Source organism: Cherax quadricarinatus, chromosome 4 (genome assembly GCF_038502225.1).
Source record: "Cherax quadricarinatus isolate ZL_2023a chromosome 4, ASM3850222v1, whole genome shotgun sequence".
Lineage (NCBI taxonomy): Eukaryota > Metazoa > Arthropoda > Malacostraca > Decapoda > Parastacidae > Cherax > Cherax quadricarinatus.
In genome coordinates, this window is record NC_091295.1 from 46,306,703 (window position 1) to 46,326,328 (window position 19,626).

Genomic DNA, 19,626 nt, shown 5'->3' on the forward strand with positions numbered 1-19,626 from the left:
GCTCAGGCCGCACATTAGACGCGTCTCGGACGAATAGTGTTGAGCGGGTTTTTTAGCGGTATGCGAGGCAAAATCTTAGCGATAAAATGTATCGGTATGCGGATTTAACGTTATGTGATGCCAGCGGTATGCGGGTGTCCACTGTACTGTGTAAAGTGTTTCTTTGGGCCCATGGTGGCTTATTTCGCAGTTGCACTCAATAAACAACCACAAAAACGATAGATTATAATGAAATGTTTGGATGAATGTGCCGAAATGTTGCTCACTCACACACACACACAGCCAGACTGACTCACGAACGCGGCAGAGTGGCGGGCAGATGTGTCCAATATGGCAGATTTCTGAGCTGCTGGCTGAAATCCAGGACAGAATTTCGGCAAAAAATGCGGCTGAAATCCAATTTGGCTGATATCCACATTGGCCAGTATCCGGGGTTCCACTGCACAGTATATTTTTTTTAGTGTTCAATGATGTAATGAAAACATGCAGTCTGTATGCTGGTGAGTTGTATGATTTACAAGACTTGGGATTGAGTATTTGATTATTCACCTCTTTTAACATAGAAGGCTGATAGCATCACCAATTTTCAGCAGTCTTGAGAATTTTAAATTTTCACTTAGCTGCTCCTATTGGGGTCAAGTTATGGTCATATTACAGATACAGTGGTCCCTCAATAATCATCCAGCCTGAAAGTCGTTCATTTCGGAAATTGTCGCGTTATTTCGTCTGAACAATGGCTCGCAAATGGTCCGTTAACTCGCTAATTGTCCTTCGTCCTGGACGCGTACTCACAGATCTGAGCCGCCTCTGCCTCCCTTCCCAGCCAGTGTGCCATTGCTTACCAGTGAGCGACGGTCCCCTCATGTGTTCATACGAAATATTTCATAATATTCCATTCATTTTAGTGCTTGCAAGTGCTAAATAAGCTACCATGGCTCCAAAGGAAGCTCCTAGTGCCAAGCCTTTGGTAAAGAATGTGAGAAATACGATTGAATTTTAGAAAAACATCATTGAGCAATATGAAAGTGGCGTACGTGTGGGCGAACTGGCCAGGATGTATAACAAATCCCGTACAACCATATCTTTCATCATGGCCAAGAAAAAGGAAATCAAGGAAGCTGTTGTTGCAAAGGGGGTAAATGTACTGACAAAAATGAGATCACCAGTACTCGAAGATGTTGAGAAGTTATTACTGGTGTGAATAAACGTGAAACAATTAGCAGGAGATAGTCTTATGATGTCGCTTATTTGTGAAAAGGCTAGGCAGTTGCATGATGAGTTGGTAAAGAAATTGCCTGCAACTAGTGGTGATGTGAGTGAATTTAACCCTTTGAGGGTTGACAGGTCCTCTCATAAGAACATAAGAACGAAGGAACACTGCAGCAGGCCTACTGGCCCATGCGAGGCAGGTCCAAGTCTCCTACCGGCTTAAGCCAATGCACCCAACCTAGTCAGGTCAGGTCACATTGACTTAAGGGAGGAACATGGCAACCGACCTGGTAGCACAAGCTATCAGGTCCAACTCACACCCACCCACATCCACTCATGTATTTATCCAACCTATTTTTAAAGCTACACAAAATTCTGACCTCTATAACTGTACTTGGGAGTTTGTTCCACTCATCCACAACTCTATTACCAAACCAGTACTTTCCTATATCCTTCCTGAATCTGAATTTTTCCAACTTAAAACCATTGCTGTGAGTCCTGTCTAGGCTAGATATTTTCAGCACACTACATCCCCTTTATTTATTCCTGTCTTCCATTTATACACCTCAATCATATCCCCCCTAATTCTACGTCTTTCTAGAGAGTGCAGATTCAGGGCCCTTAGTCTATCCTCATAGGGAAGGTTTCTGATACATGGGATCAACTTTGTCATCCTCCTTTGTACATTTTCCAGAGCATTTATTTCCATTCTGTAATACGGTGACCAAAACTGTGCAGCATAATCTAAATGAGGCCTAACCAAGGATGTATAGAGTTGAAGAACAACCTGAGGACTCCTATTATTTATGCTTCTTGATATGAAGCCAAGGATTCTATTAGCTTTATTGCGAACACTTATGCACTGTTGTCTTGGTTTCAGATTACTGCTAACCAGAACTCCTAAATCTTTTTCGCAATCCGTAATATTAAGATCTACATTATTTAGTTTATATGTGGCATGGTTATTATCCTGTCCAATATTTAGAACTTTGCATTTGTCAATATTAAACTGCATCTGCCACTTCTCCAACCACTGCATCAGTCTATTCAATTCTTCCTGGAGTGCTCTAATGTCCTCGTCAGAATGAATTCGACGGCCTATTTTGGTGTCATCGGCAAACTTGCTGATGTCGCTCTTTATGCCCTCATCTATGTCGTTTATGTAGATTGTGAACAGCAGGGGGCCCAACACTGACCCCTGTGGAACACCGCTCGTGACGCTTCCCCACTCTGATTTCTCCCTATTTATGCAAACTCTCTGCTGCCTATTTGTCAACCATGCCTCTATCCAGGAAAAAATTTTCTCCTCCTATTCCATGTGCCTTAATTTTCCTCAATAGTCTCTGATGTGGGACCCTGTCAAAAGCCATACTGAAGTCCATATACACAATATCGTATTCATTACCATGATCTACCTCCTCAAATACCTTAGTGAAAAAAGTTAATAAATTCGTAAGGCAGGAACGCCCCTTTGAAAAACCATGCTGAGATTCGTTGATTAATTTATGCTTTTCAAGGTGGCTACAAACTGCCTCGGCACTTATTGATTCCATAAATTTTCCCACTATGGAGGTAAGGCTTATTGGTCTATAGTTCGAAGCTAAGGACCTGTCACCTGCTTTGAAAATAGGTATCACATTTGCCATTTTCCACTTATCTGGCACCATGCCAGTTTGTAGTGATACGTTGAAAAGATTAGCCAAAGGTTTGCTAAGCTCCTCTTTACATTCCTTTAGAACCCTTGCATACAGTTCATCAGGGCTTGGTGATTTGTTAGGTTTTAATTTATCTATTTGCCTAAGGACCATGTCACTTGTGACCCTAATCGTGCACAGTTTATTATCGTCCTGTTTTACATAATTTATCATTTCTGGAATATCGCTGGCATCCTCCTGTGTAAAAACTGAGAGGAAGTATATGTTAAAAATTCTACACATTTCCTTATCACTGTCAGTGAGCTAACCCGAGGAACTTTTGAGTGGGCCTATCTTGTCCCTGATCTTACTTCTGTATACCTGAAAGAATCCTTTTGGGTTAGTCTTCGATTCTCTTGCAACTTTAACCTTATAATCTCTTTTTGCTTTTCTAATTCCCTTTTTTATTTCTCTCTCTAACGTAATATATTAATTTCTTAATTGCCCCTCTCCTCTTTTGATTTGCTTATATATGCCTCTCTTTTGACCAATCAGATATTTTAATCTATTGTTCATCCATTTAGGATAATTTTTGTTTGATCTGATTTCCCTATTTGGAACATAATTTGACTGAGCAGCTAGAACTATGCCCTGGAAAGCGTCATATCGGCAACCATCACCACCTACCTGACCCTTAGTCAGGTCATTCCAGTTCAGCCCACCTAAGTAATTTTTCAGTCCTATGAAATCAGCCAAGCAAAAGTCAGGGACAGAGACTTGATTGCCATTACATATTAGGGGAATTCCATGATATATTAAAACTGAGTGATTTGTGATCACTTTCCCCAAGCTCATCATTAACCTCAAGATTATTAATTAGTGTTTCCCTACTGGCAAGAACCAAGTCAAGGAGGTTATTTCCCCTAGTTGGCTCTGTCACAAACTGTTTTAAAAAACAATCCTGGATCGTATCAAGAAAGTCACCTGACTCTAAATTTCCTGTCAAATTGCTCGAGTTAATCTGTCTATAGTTGAAATCTCCCATTAGCACAACATTTTTATGTAGATGCCTTACGAATTTCGTCCCATAGAAGTTTACTGCACTCCCTATCAAGATTTGGGGCCCTGTAAATCACACCCAAAATTAGTTTGTCTCGGCCCTCGAGAAGCTGTAACCAAACAGATTCAGTGGGTGATGGTTCTAATTTTATATCTTGTCTAACACAACAATTTAAATTGTCTCTGACATACATCGCTACTCCACCACCCTTCCTGTTGACCCTGTCAGTGTGGAATAATTTATAGCATTGTATGTGACATTCAGAGGGCATCTCTCTATCTTTCAGATTGAGCCAGGTCTCTGTTATAGCAATAATATCTATGTTTCCTGCACTTGCAATTAATCTTAGCTCATCTATCTTATTTCTTACACTCCTGCTATTAGTATAGTAAACCTTAAGGGAGCTAGTCCCTTGCTGCCCTCTGCTGTCCCCCTTTGTTTGCTGACCTGATCTATTGTCTTTATTTATAACTTCATGCTGAATGCCTTTTATACATTTACTGTTTCCAACCCTAGTGTTGCAACCTGCTTGTTTCTCACACACACCCATACCTCTATCTTCTATCAGTTTAAAATCATAGGCATTTCACCAATGGCCTTCTCAATTGAGCTTGCAAGTGCTACCACCCCAGCCCCAGAGAGATGTACCCCATCCCTTGCATACATATCATGTTTGCCATAAAAGTTGTTCCAGTTGTCAATGAATGGGATTGCAAGTTCCTTGCAGTATCTGTCTAGCCAGCAATTTACACCAATTGTCCTAGACAACCATTCATTTCCTACTCCCCTTCTAGGCAAGATGCTGCATATGGTTGGGACCCCTCCCTTAGACTTAATGAAATCTATAGCTGACCTGTACTTATCTAGCAGCTCTTCTCTCCTACCCTTCCCAATATCATTTCCACCAGCACTGAGACAGATAATGGGCTTGTTCCCATTACCTGACTTGATATTATCAAGCCTGTTAACTATGTCCTCAACACCAGCTCCAGGGAAGCACACTCTATCTCTCATCTTCTTATTCCTATTACAAAAAGCACGGTCAATATATCTTACCTGAGAGTCACCAACCACAAGAATGCGCTTACCTCTGTTAGCAGGGGCAGTAGTACCCTTACCTTCACTGGCCACTGAAGTACATTCATCCTGAAGAACAGAGAAGTGATTACCTACCTTCAGATCTTCACTCTTAACTTTCCTTATTCTGATTCTCCTCCCATTACTGGTTACTACTCGCCACTTGTAGCAGGTGCTGGACTGCACCTCACTGCTGGTAGCCGTTGCTACCTCCCCACCTACAGCCTCCTCACAGCGAGAGACAGACTGCACCTCACTGCTAGAAGCCTCATTCCCCACAATTCCAGCCACCTCACACTCTCTCCCAGACCCATTGAGGTGGACCTTCAGCCTCCTAATCTCCTCCTGGAGAAGCAAGACCTCCTCCTTCAACTCTCCAACCTCAATTTTTAAATCACTGCAGAAGCAAGCCATGCTTTGTAACCGTCCACGCTAATCCCCAAAGCAGCTCAGAGACTTGTTCTCAGGGTCGGCCAAATTTCAAAAAAAAAAAAAAAAAAATTATTTTTTCTTATGAAAAAATAGTTTTTTTTCTAAACATTATAGGCTAAACAAAACATTATTACCATCAATACTTACCAAGATATGGAGGCGTGAAGTTGATGAAAAAGGGGCACAATGTGGCAACATCGCCGACTGCCATCACCCGGTATTCTTTTATTTACTGTTTTATGTACTATTTTCTATTATTTTTTAATTTTTCTTTTTCCAAGTAACTTTTATGGACTGTGAGACCAATATGATCAGTATTTCATAAGTTATTTCTTTTTCAATACTGCACAATAAGGGCGTAAACACTATTGTCATTGTTTTGTTTATAGAAAATATTTACACAAACGATATGAAATGTTGTTTATTACTATTTTTCTATATTTTATATACACATATACAGTCACAGGGAATGTTTCTAGAAGTTCTGCAGCCTGTGGAAGTCTTTGAAACATGGTGTCATGCACAGTGCTGTTTTACATTCCTCACACATAAAACGAGTGTCTCTGCGTTGTTGTTGGCTTCGTTGTATGTGCACAGACGTAACACCTCTTCTGAGCCTTTTTCTTGAAAGCAGTAGCAGGCAGTTTTACTAGGAAGTGATCACCATGCTTCAGACGAGAAGGTAGTTGTTGATAATTTGGTGGGCGGTCTATTGCAGGTGTTGTTCCTTGGTACTTGAATACTATTTGTCTGATGACAGACAAGAATACTATTTGTCTGATGACAGACAAACAAAATTCACCGTATTGTGGTTTGTTTCTGGTCCTCATCTTATACATATTATAAGCATTGAGCATCGAAAGGTCCAGAAGATGGAAAAAGAGTTTTATGTACCACTTATAACTCTTGCGAACACAATCAGCAAACCCAATCTGCATGTCGCATTTGTCCACTGAATGCATATTGAAGGTGTAATCAATCACAGCTGCAGGTTTTAGAATGTATTCATTGCTCTCTCTATGCTGCCTGCCAGTGTCTGCCATTTCATTAGGGTGAACTGATGACAACAGTGTGACATCTCGTTTGTCATGCCACCGAAATGCCATGATGTCATTGGCAGCAAACGCCTGCACCTCACCTCTGCAAGTGCCAGCGTCAAACCTGGGCCTATGTTTCCAATTTGCACACACTGTGCCACACATCTGTCATGTTCACTCGCAAAAAATCACTGAGTGAGGGGCTTGTGTACCAGTTATCAGTATGTAATATATACCCCTTACCAAGGTATGGTTCCATCATTGTTCTAACCACATCACCAGAGATGCCCAATAACTTCCTGGTACAGTGGACCCCCAGTTAACGATATTTTTTCATTCCAGAAGTATGTTCAGGTGCCAGTACTGACCGAATTTGTTCCCATAACGAATATTGTGAAGTAGATTAGTCCATTTCAGACCCCCAAACATACACGTACAAACGCACTTACATAAATACACTTACATAATTGGTCGCATTGGGAGGTGATCGTTAAGCGGGGTTCCACTGTATTTTGCAATGTATAACTTCCAGTGTACACAATAATATCCAATACCAGACCACTGTAACAATCACAAAGCACAAACAACTTTATTCCAAAGCGTTTCCTCTTGCTTGGTATGTACTGCTTGAAAGAGTCTTCCTTTGAACAGAATCAAGCTTCCTGAAGGGATAAAAATACATCTTGAATTTCTCTTTCGGATACACAAACACATTCCTAATTTTATATAACCTGTCGTTTCTGTCAGGCCTGGTTTTGTCTGAGAAGTGAAGCATACATAACATTAGCACAAATTGATTCACTGGCATTATATCACTGAAACCTGGGGTTGCAATCAGGCAGTCTGTTGACCAGTATGATTTCACTTTGTGCTTATACACATGTGGCATAAGCATTATTGTGGCAAAGAAAAGATACATCTCAGCCACAGTTGCCTCCTTCCACTGGTGTAGACGGGATTTTGGTGAAAGTATTGTGTTTGCCATGGTGTACTCGTAGTATGTGTTGCTTTCCATGACAATTCTTTCCATCGGGTTCGTCAAAGAATAACGCGAAACATTCCAGTTCAGTGGCATTGTTCCCGAGTGTACAAGAATGCCATATTCCACTTTGGCTGTCATCAAACTGGTGGGGATTTGGAACAAAATTGACAGCTTCCTGCCAATCCCAGGTGCGGTCTGCTTGTGGGTACTGGACATTGACAGGTGGTTGTGGTTGTGGAGGTTGTGGTTGTGGAGGTTGTGGTTGTGGAGGCTGGTGTGGTGGGTGGGTGGGGGATGGTGGCCTTTGTTGTAGATCAGCTGAGGCAGCAGTGTGGGTGACAGCATGGCCCACTGCTGGTGCCTCACGGCCGGCACCACCGCTACCACCACCATGCACATTTTCCATCCCAATTGCAACACTATCATCGTCATTTTCACTGTCTGTTCCTGTTGTACAGCCACGGGATGTACTCCGAGATGTACTCATTCCCCTTGGAATAGCATATGGCACACTACCAGAGCGCATAAATCATCATATATACTGTCGCTTCACTGGGGAATATTGCACTTACCTATCTCTACTGGAACTAGTTTCAAGAGCATGTAGTTCATATTCACTATCACTATCATCACAAATGCTCACATCTGAGTCTGGGATTTGGGAAAATAGGAGTTTCCTCTTTGATTCTGGTACAACTGAACGTGAACAAGACAGCCCAGCAGCAGAGGTGGAAGGCTGAGGGTTGTCTGGGTTTTCCTCACTATTACCAATATTATGGTAATTAGTTTCAGTCAAAACCTCACCAAAACCTTGAAACTCATCTTCACTGGCACTTCCATCTGTATTAGAACTGTCACTGGGGAACAAAAGTGTCCCAATTCGCCGAGGAGTGAGGAACTTCTTACTGTGAGGCATGGTGGACATTGTGTACTAAGATGGCATTCCCACAATGCACCACTGGGTCCCAGATTTTTTTCTACCGCGCACACCGACCACACAGACCCATTCTCTCACATCTAGGCCTACCATCCTTTTCCCGCGTGATTTGACGGCGCTAGAATTTATGCGTACTAGTACGTCAAAAACCCCTGCGCGTAAGCCGTACTAGTACGTCTGAAACCCCCAAAGGGTTAATCCAGCAAAGGCTGGTTTGAGAGATTTAAGAAGCATACTGGCATACACAGTGTGATAATGGATGGTGAGGCTGCCAGTTCGGACCAAAAAGCGGCTGAAAAATATGTGCAGGAATTCAAGGAGTACATAGAGGCTGAAAGACTGAAACCTGAACAAGTGTTCAGTTGTGACGAAACAGGCCTCTTTTGGAAGAAAATGCCAAAGAGGACCTACAGTACTCAGGAAGAAAAGGCACTGCCAGGACACAAGCCTATGAAACACAGGCTGACGCTCATGTTCTGTGCTAATGCTAGTGGGGATTTCTTCCTCCAGTCTTCCATACACTAAGAAGAATCGCCAGTAAAGGTAAGTGTTATGCTGCTAATGTTTCATTCATCATGTCCCTTTGTATTATTTATGTACTACATCTATATTTCATGTAAAAAAAATTTTTGTTTTAATACTTCTGGGTGTCAGGAACGAATTAATTGTATTTACATTATTTCTTATGGGGAAAATTTATTCAAAAATCGTCTATTTTGATAACAGTCCCACTTCCAGGAACGGATTAAGGACGATAATTGAGGGACCACTGTATAAACAAAATACTGTATAGTTTAAACCTTTCAGGGTTCAGAGGCCAAATTTCAAAGTGCACACCAGGTTCCAAGAATTTTCAAAAAAAAATTTTGTTATTTTTTCTAATGAAATGGTAGAGAATTTTTTTCCGAAGGTAATAAAACAAAAAGTACGAAATTTGATGGAAAATTGACGAAATTATGCTCTCGCGAATTTTGATGTGTCAGCGATATTTACGAATCAGCGATTTTTGCCAACTTTGACTCCCATTTTAGGCCAATTGCATTATTCCAGTCGACCAAATTCTTAGCTATTTCACTAGTATTACTTCTATTCTATCGATTGAGCACAAGAAATCGCAAAGTCAACTGTTTCAACTACAAAATAAAGTGATCGGAAATTGGTAATTTGGCCAATTTAACTCAGTTCAAAATATTCAAATTTTGAAATAGGGTCCAGAATAAACAATGTAGGTATTCCTGGCACTAAACTAACATTTCCTCTGGTCATTAGTTACATTTTGAGGCTTTTACAAATGAATTCCATTTTGATTTTTTATTCACATAATGAATTTTTATTTAAACCAAAAAATAGAAGATTTACTGTTATGAATTATTGTAATAATTGTATAAATATCATCACCACATTTGTGAATGTATATTAGACCCACCAGCTGGTATGTATTAGACGTGTGAGGTCGTTTGTTTACTCTTGAACATCGGCAAAAATTTAATATTTCCGCTACTTTGAGCTCAGTTCCAAGCCATTTCCAGTGCTAAAACCAATCAAAATCATCTCTGTTTCTGTAACATGTCTTCCATTCTATCAAATGAAACCAGGAAATCACAAATACAACTATAAAAACATATGAAAAAACACTGCAAAGTCGCTGTTTTAATCGAAAATCACAGTCTCAGTTTTTTTCTCTCATTATACACTGTGTGCTGCAGGATTTGTTTTATGTGGTGCACACATACCACATAGATGTATTCTCTCATATCTAGGCCCAAATTTACTACTCACAGCTTATCAGAGTGAGCTGAGCTCATGGCGTAGATCTACGGTTTGGACCCTCAACGTAAAGCTGTAGATCTACAGCACGAACCCTGAAAGGGTTAATGAAAGCAAGTTTGTTCATTATCACACTCCAGACCATATTTGTAGTTTGTTCCATGTCACAGGCGATAAGTCATATCAAATTCTAACTAAAGGGGAAAAATACCTGCAATTTAGGTCAAAAAAAATGGGTTGCTAAGTACTTATCTTTATGCCATTGAGTAATTGGGAGTGCACTCTTACTTGTTAGTAAATGTATGAGTGAAGGTGTTTAGTATTTTTATGAAGTACTTTGTATGCTGATAAAGATAAATTATACTATAATTCAAGTCAAATATCAGTAGGCTGCAACAATAAGAGACTAAATTATCATCAAATTGACACATTAAAAAAATAATTTTTAAATAGTATTTTATTGCACCAATACAGTATTTTTTAAAGAAATGACAGCTACAAAATATATCAAAAGTTCATTGGAACATTGCTGATGCAGGTAAAAGTAGTTTAAATTTAAGTGTGTTTTTTAACTAAATCTTTTTATGTAGATTTACATAATACTGTTTATGGAGTTGCCATTTGTATTCACAGTATCATTAGTTCTTTTACTGTAGTCTTTGGTTGCATTATTTTAGCTTTTACTTCTGTGTTTGTATCTTTGAGTGCTTTTGTATCTTGTTTTTCACATTAGGTGTAGAATTTAGTTTTCTGCTTTGATATAATTCTAAAGAATTTGTAGATATGTGTGATATTTTAAATAAAATTGCTTTGCTGAGTATACCTGGAGTGACAGTAGCTGATTCATACTTTTTCTAAAAATGCATTATTCCAATAAGTTAAGATGCTTTCTTTAATATTACATATTTTTAAAAATTTAGGATAGCTTTAACATTTGTTTGACAAAAGCTATTTCTGTGACGAAATACATACACAAAACCACACTATGTACATACATATGCACACCCTTGACATATATATACAGTGGACCCCCACTTAACGATCACCTCTCAATGCGACCAGTTATGTAAGTGTATTTATATAAGTGCGTTTGTACGTGTATGTTTGGGGGTCTGAAATGGACTAATCTACTTCACAATATTCCTTATGGGAACAAATTCGGTCAGTAGTGGCACCTGAGCATACTTCTGGAATGAAAAAATATCGTTAACCGGGGGTCCACTGTATACTGGTCAAATAAACCAAATTACCCTAAAAGTAAGTCTTTTTGGAAATGTTTTCTTATGCATTAATAGATATATTTTTGTGAATTAACATGGCACAACATAAACAAAAAAATTTGTTTTGCACCAAAACTAGCTTCTCTACCTAATAAAATGAATTCAGTATAATTTAGCTTGTTCCTATGCAGTCTGATTTTGGCTTAACTTTAGTTAGTATGGCCTAATATTAATTTAGTGATGTTCAGACTGTTACTTGACAAGTTTTTGCAACAGTCAATTTACACTGCTTGTTTGGGAACAGGATCATTGCTTTATAAACAAAGATTGCATGCTCTGCCATCAAAGCACACTATATTTGTACCTCATATATACAAACTGATCTTTCACAGTATTATATATAACATGAGTAAAATGAAATGGTAGGGGGCTTGAACCTGTGCTCCAAGTTAGCATCAAGATCTCTGTAAAATGTGAGTTCAAGCACCAGTCTGGGGCTTCACACTCGATTATCCTTGGTCTTGTGGTAGTGTATGCTCTTGGTAAATGCCAGGCTACAGGTTTGAGCCCTTATCACTTCATTTCGTGAATTTATATAAATACATACATTGCATAATATATGTATCTATACATCATGTACTTATATACAGCTTAGCATTTACTAAATATGATGATAACTATTTTTCAGTCTTGCTAGAAAATTATTAAAACACTTTTCTGTTTGTTTACTATGTATTAGAATTAATGATTTTAGTTAAGCTAAAGTATAGTCAGTTCACTAGGTTTAACTATTTAAACTATAAAATATTTAATTTGGAATACAGTATAGTAATTTGTAATAAATTTTGAATTACAAACCAAATATTTCAGTATTTTAATTAATGACTGTAATCTCTAAAAATCTGCAGGTTGCACAGTACATCGGTGAGATCTGCCGTTACCTCTATAACATGCCGGAAAAGTCCGAAGATAAAGGTCATCAGGTAAATTAGGCTTCCTTGTGTTAAGGAAATTTATTAATATGATGATGTTCTTTAAGTATAAGTGTTAGGGTTGCTGTCAAAAAAATTAACAAGACATTTTGCTCTTATTTACTTATATATATAGTTATTTTGATAGTGTGGTGTTCATTGTGCAGCTTCATGTGGAGTGTTAATGACTTTAATGTTTCCTCTCTTCCCTCAGCTAATGTTATTTTTATTTCAGTGTAATTGCTGTGTCCAGCTCAAATTTACCAGAAAATAATGTTGCATCTTTCTATATCATGAGTAGCTTTTCCTTCACTCAGGGTGGTGACAAATAGAAACCTTTTCTTATACAGGAAAATTAAGCACACTCCCATTAAGAATGAATAACACAAAAATAGCACATAAAACATTCATTATGAAATGGATGCACTTAAAAAATATTATTATGGATGGTATAAACTGTAATTAGCATGAGACTTGAACTCATACAGGATGTAAATGGAGCAGCTAGTTCTTAGTTGGAAGACATTGACAAACATGCATGTTTGTAATTGGAGCAGTGTTAGTGATACATATTTGCCAGACCTGATGCCACCAATAAACCTGCCTCGGGTGTGAATGTGTTCTGTCTAAGCAACTAGGAAGTGTTTTTAAAAAAGGTCTATGAATGCATACTTAGCATTTAATCAAAGCTATCTATGAGTGAGAGATTTAAATTAGTAAAAATATATTACCAAACTAATTTTTACAAGTACAGAGGACCCTTAAATTTCATCATCCCTTTTCTGTATGTAAAACTAAAGCTATTCTATATAAAATGTATTTTTTTTTTAAGATTTCCCATAAGAAATAATGTAAATCCAGTTAATCCATTCCAGACTCCCAAAAATATTAACAAAAAATACATTTTATAGAGAATAACTATAGTTTTACAGAAAAGGGATGATGAAATTCGAGGGTCTACTGTATAAAGAAATAATTGATTATCATTTTTTACTGTTAACATAATTACATATTCTGAAGTACCACTCACACTACAGATGACATGGTGGCATGCTATTTATTTTTATGCCTCACATGTATTTAATTTTCAATCTTTATTATCCCCACTTCTCACACTGCAGCCTTTACCTTATCACCTTATGTCTTCCATGTAAACTTGCAAAAGCTTCTATTACTCTTGAAACAAATACATAAATAAAAATTATTTTCTGTATACAAATTTTTTTTTAATCACTTTGGTGGTAACTGACTAACTTAATTTTTTTAGTCAAACCACCATTAAATTTGTTTTCTAACATTTTCTTGCATTTTTCAACCCTTTGATTTTTGTTGAAGTACTGACACTTGTTTGCTAAAAGTTGTGTAAAGTATTCTTAAATGTTTTTATTCAGTGTAGCACATGCATGATAATAGTGGCCAGAAGTACAAGGTATACTCTCAGTTAGTGCTTAACTTAACTCTTTGACTGTTTTGGTCGTATATATACGTCTTGCAAGCCACCGTTTTTGACGTATATACTGTATACTCATAAATTCTAGCGGCTTCAAATCAAGCAGTAGAAAGCTGGTAGGCCCACATGTGAGAGAATGGGTCTGTGTGGTCATTGTGCACCATATAAAAAAAATCCTGCAGCACACAGTGCATAATGAGAAAAAAAAACTCCGACCTTTTTTTTTTTTTTATATAATTAAAATGCCATCTTTGTGGTCAATTTCGTATAGTATTTATGGTTATGTTCTCGTTTTCTTGGTCTCATTTGATAGAATGGAAAACATATTATAGAAATAGAGGTGATTTTGATTGGTTTTACTATGAAAAGAACCTTGGAATGGAGCTCAAAGTAGGGGAAATGTTTGATTTTTGCCAATGTTCAAAAGTAAACAAATGATGTCATTGTCCAATAAATGTCCAACTAGCCATTCTAATATGCAGTCATGAATAGGTTGACATTATTTATACAATTATTACAATATTGCAGTAGTCTGAGAGTAAGACACATGTGCAACATCTGGGTATCTTTATTGTAGACGTTTCGCCATCCAGTGGCTTTATCAATACAAATTCTAGGACATAACTTGAAGACAGTAGAACTATGTACAGAAGATGAGGTAATCAGTCCCTCAACCTAGGAGTAGGTGCGAACAGCACCATAGTCGTGGAGATTCAGAATCTCCACGACTATGGTGCTGTTCGCACCTACTCCTAGGTTGAGGGACTGATTACCTCATCTTCTGTACATAGTTCTACTGTCTTCAAGTTATGTCCTAGAATTTGTATTGATAAAGCCACTGGATGGCGAAACGTCTACAATAAAGATACCCAGATGTTGCACATGTGTCTTACTCTCATCTTGTCGGTATTATATACCATTTCGTACACATTGCAGTAGTCTGCATAACAGTAAATTTTCTATTTTTTGTTTGAATTAAAATTTGAAATAAAAAGCAAGAGTAATATCAGAGGGACCTGGAGACATGACTGATGAACAATGAAAATGTTATTTTAGAGCCAGGAATGTCTGCATTGTTCATTCTGGCCCCATTTTGAAATTGTCATACTTTTTAATTTTCGTGAAATTGGCCAAATTGCAAATTTCTGACCAAGTTATTGGGTAGTTGAAATCGGTAAGTTTCTTGTACTCAGTCGATAGGAAAAATGGAGTTCTAAAGAAATAGCTATGAGGTTGGTCGACTGGAACAATGGAATTAGCCGAAAATAGGGCTCAAAGTGGGCGAAATCACCAATTCGTAAATATCGCCGAGGTCGCTAACTTCGCGAGAGCATAATTCCGTCAGTTTTCCATCAAATTACGTTTTTTTTGGGTGTCATTACAATCGGGAAAAGATTCTCTATCATTTCATAAAAAAAAAATTTTTTTTTTTTTTAAATTTTGCGACACCAGGAGACACCTCAGGATCTGGGGTTGCGACAGTCAAGGGGTTAAAAAAAAAGGTCTTAAAATTTTGCTGCAATTAGAATAGTATGAAATTTCAGTTTGTAGCGACAAGATTCTAGGGTTGCATGAATAAGTGTTACCAGGTACCTCAGTTAGCCTCATGAGTTCTGTAAAATGTGATTCGAGGCAACAGTTGAATCTATCACAGTCTTAGAATTTCATAAGAGTTTTGACTTTAATTTTGTGTTAGTTGTGCAGGAGTAATGCAGCCTCCTTGTACCTATACATCTGGATAGCTTGCTGTCTGTACAGTTCCACCCTCCTTACAGAGCTTCATTTTCATAATGTATTAACTTATCTTCACACAGGGTTGAAAGGCTCACAACTCCTTGAATAATACTGCAATTTGTTATTTAAGAGTTAATGACTAGCTGTTCTACAACTTAATTATTGTGTCACCTTACAATAAGAGCAGGAAAGGTAGCATGATATAGATGGATACAATATTTAGATATGTACAAAATATTAATACAACCATGTTTTATTGTTTCTAGACCTGTAAATTTGCACCAACTTTATTCTTTGATAGCAGTTGACAAATGTGACCTAAGCAAAATACAGACTGTGGAGAAAGATGAATTTGTCTTGATCAACTAAGGGGGTTCGGGATGGTTTTCAAAAAACAACAACAACAAAAAAAACAGAGCAGTATTTTCAGGACCTTGAGAATATCTCACTGCATTATTGAAAAATGAATTTTTAAAAAAAGAAAATGACTTGCCATAAATGTTTGCAAGTGTCAAATGGCTTCAGTACACTAGATGAAATTTTGATCTTGAATGAAAACAGTGTCTCAAGTTTTCTTCTCTGATATGTAGGTTATTTGTGAATCTTTCTGGAGCTGTACTTGGGATTGTTCACAAGTTTTATTTAAAGCAAAAATTTATGTTAGTTTGGAAAATACCTGTTGACCATTTTGAACATTTTTTAAAAAAAAAAAAAAAAAAAAGAATTCAAATTCCAAAATTTGTTTTGACCAAAATGAAATTTTATATACGATAACCTAATAGCATTGATATTTCAAGGAAACTTTGAGAAAATGCTTTGCATCTTGAATAAATAAGATACAAAAATAATTCTTTACTGTATTTCCAATACTATCACTGATCTTTCATTTTTCTTTTTGGGCCACTCTGCCTCAGTGGGATATGGCCAGTTTGTTGATAGGAAAAAGAAGATTTATGATAATAACATTGATATACCATAGAAATTTTTATCTAATTAGTTTGGTAAATTTGTACTGTAGTTAATATTTGATAACTAAAAAATCTGAAGATTTCTAAAATACAGTAGACCCTTGATTAAAATGTGGTTGAACAGTGTGTTTTTGTGATGACAGTTGCTGAAAAATTGCAGCATCAGTTTCAGACATTAAAACTTTTCATAAGAAACTAGTAACCCTTTCTCCTGTATATATTACTGAAGTTAAAAAGAGAAGCTTTCATTTTTCTTTTTGGGCCACTCTGCCTCAGTGGGATATGGCTGGTTTGTTGAAAGATAAAGAAGAAAACTTTTCTATTCAGAGATTTATGTCCTGTGGAAAGCCAGTTGCTAAGTCTGGCCCAGTATGGCATGTGCTGTAGTGGCTCTCAACCTAAACAAGACTGACCCACAGTCATCAGCTGATAAAACAAATGGATGACTCTCTGCTGTTTACTGCTCAGTAGTCACATAACTAGTGCTTATCAACAAGCAGGAGAACAAGGAATTTAAGGTAGAATTCAGGGAAACTGGTTAACCAAACTTGAGTCCTGGAAATGGGAAGTACAATGCCTGCACTTCAGAGGAGGGGTTTGGGATACGTATTGGCAGTTTGGAGGGACTTCTAAATTGTCATATCTGAGCGCCTCTGCAGAGACAGTGATTATGTATGAGTGGGTTAAAAGTGTTGAATGATGATGAAAGTATTTTCTTTTTGGGGAGTTTCTTTGTTTTTGGGTCACCCTGCCTCGGTGGGAGACGACTGACATGTTGAAAAAAAAAATTCCCTCATACTATGTATTATAAATGAGAAAATTGCATAGTGAAATATATGTGTAGCATCAGCTAATTAAACAGATGACCAGCAGAAGTCTACTGCTCACTTGAGCTACATAACCATTCTCAAACAATTCTTCATCTACAGGCAAGAAAAAGAAAGAATTTAAGGTAGGGTAAAATTTATTCTTTCCATTTCTTTGCATATTTTACACTGATAAGATTGTGTATTATTCTTCCTCCGTAAGCCACACGTCGTAAGAGGCGACTACAATGCTGGGAGTAAGGGGCTAGTAACCCCTTCTCTCCTATATATTACTAAATTTAAAAGGAGAAGCTTTTGTTTTTCCTTTTGGGTCACCCTGCCTTGGTGGGATACGGTCGGTTTTTTGAAAGAAGAAGATTGTATATTAAACTATTAATAGTCACTGGTGGCATATTAGCTGGGAAAACCATGCCCATTTTTTTTAAGAACTAGACAGTATAATGCATTAAGTGCCAGCTTCTCCTATGCCTTAATGAATTTATTTGGTAATTTCTTATTTATGATTTGAGTACATAACTTGTATTTTGAGTTCATCAGTCAACCCAATCTACAGTATAAGGTGTCAAAAACTTCATTATTTTTTACGAAATAAGGAACTCAAAAAAGTTTGGCTTTTGACGATGTCAAGCATGTACCCTTATTTTTCTAAGTGTTCTTCAGTTTGCTGAACATAATTTGTGTAACATGGCATTTTCAGGAAGGGAATTACATTGTTATTCAAGGGTCTACTGTACATACCATAACTGTTTTGAAACACCTTTTTGGATCAACTTTGATTAATTATTGATCAATTTTCATTAATAGTTCTACAAAACATGTAATAGATTTTTAGATTTTGCAGCATATAATCAAAAATTATTTAGAAGCCATTGAAACAAATGTACCTCAAACTCATTGCAACTCATTAAATTACTTAGTGTGGTGGTTAGTTGTGTTGTGGTTATGCTGGTCATATGCATATATTATTTCTGCTAAAGTACACTTTCAGGAATCTATACCAGTCTGTCATGTTTTTGATCCAGTTATTTAATTTGTGTAGACTCTTCTGTAACTGTTCCATAGTTCAACATTTTTGTTCTAGCTGCTATAAAATTGAAATAGCCTGTGGAACACATCAGGATTTTGATGCTAGAGAATGCTTTTGTAGTATACAAATTTATATAGTTTAGTATTTTCTTAGAGAATGTGGAGCTGCTTATAATAAACAAATGTTACATTACTTTAAGAATGTCAGTATGTTGACTTAGAACAAAGTTGGTGTAGTTTCTTTTAATTTGTTTGTACTTTGGAATGATGATATCCCATTTTCCTTACCCTTTTAATGTTTACCTTTTCCTAGATCCGCTTAATGTTTGGTAATGGGCTGCGGCCTAACCTCTGGAAAGACTTCCAGACAAGGTTTAATATCCCCAGGATTAGTGAGTTCTACGGCTCAACTGAAGGGAATGCTAATATTAGTAAGTCTTTTCAATTAGCTTTTGTGCAAGTTTGCAGTTACTTATTTCCAGCAATATTCTTGGGGGTTATCAAATGCACTTTTGATGCTGTAGCTATTTTTATTACATATTTGAATCTAGGATGATAGTTCCTATAAATGAGTATTGTACCACAACTGAGCATGTAGATTACAAGTAAATAAAATGGATGTAATGAGATGGGGTTTGGTATTTGGATAGATTGTAAAGTTAGAAAATTACACTACAGTATTGTTCACAGTGTAGAAATGAAGTGGCACAGTCACATAGAAAAAGGTGTTGGGAGACTAGGAAAAAGTCTAGTATAAGAAATGAGAGCTGTTAAGAGTGGTAAATTTATTTATAGTAGACAGAAATTTCTCAGACAGAGAATATCTGGAGATATCATAAGATTCCTTATCTGGAATCCAGAGGTATCATAAGATTCCTTAATTAAGATTTTTGCATCCATGGGATGAATATTATGCAGAGGATTTGAAACATAAAAATTAGAAGATGGTGTGGAATTACCAAAAGTTTAACTCAGAACTGTGCCTGCACTCTGAAGGGAGAGGTTGAGGCAGAGTAGAAGGAAAAAGAGGTAACCAGGTGAGCACATAAAGATAATAAAAGAATATGAAAGAATAAATAAGAATGATTTCTTAACATTGTCAACATGGAGAGCAAGAGTTATCATTACTTCTCCTGCAATACTGAATATCATTAATTATTTTGATTAATATTTTTATTCTTGGGAGCAAGGAGCTAGTAACCCTTCTCCTGTATAAATTACTAAATTTAAAAAGAGAAACTTTTGTTTTTCTTTTTGGGCCACCCTGCCTCGGTGGGATACGGCCGGTGTGTTGA

The 19,626-nt window shown here is 37.1% G+C and overlaps 1 protein-coding gene across 6 annotated transcripts in view; it reads left to right on the plus strand.

The window, feature by feature from the left end:
• Positions 1-19,626, plus strand: part of LOC128684512 (long-chain fatty acid transport protein 4) — a 197,246-nt gene that overhangs the window by 115,201 nt on the left and 62,419 nt on the right. For all 6 annotated transcript variants that reach the window (XM_053770733.2, XM_053770735.2, XM_053770734.2 and 3 more), the window contains exons 9-10: positions 12,264-12,338; positions 18,645-18,762. In XM_053770733.2, coding sequence (XP_053626708.2) covers positions 12,264-12,338; positions 18,645-18,762 — 193 coding nt within the window. The remainder of the gene's footprint in view (positions 1-12,263; positions 12,339-18,644; positions 18,763-19,626) is intronic.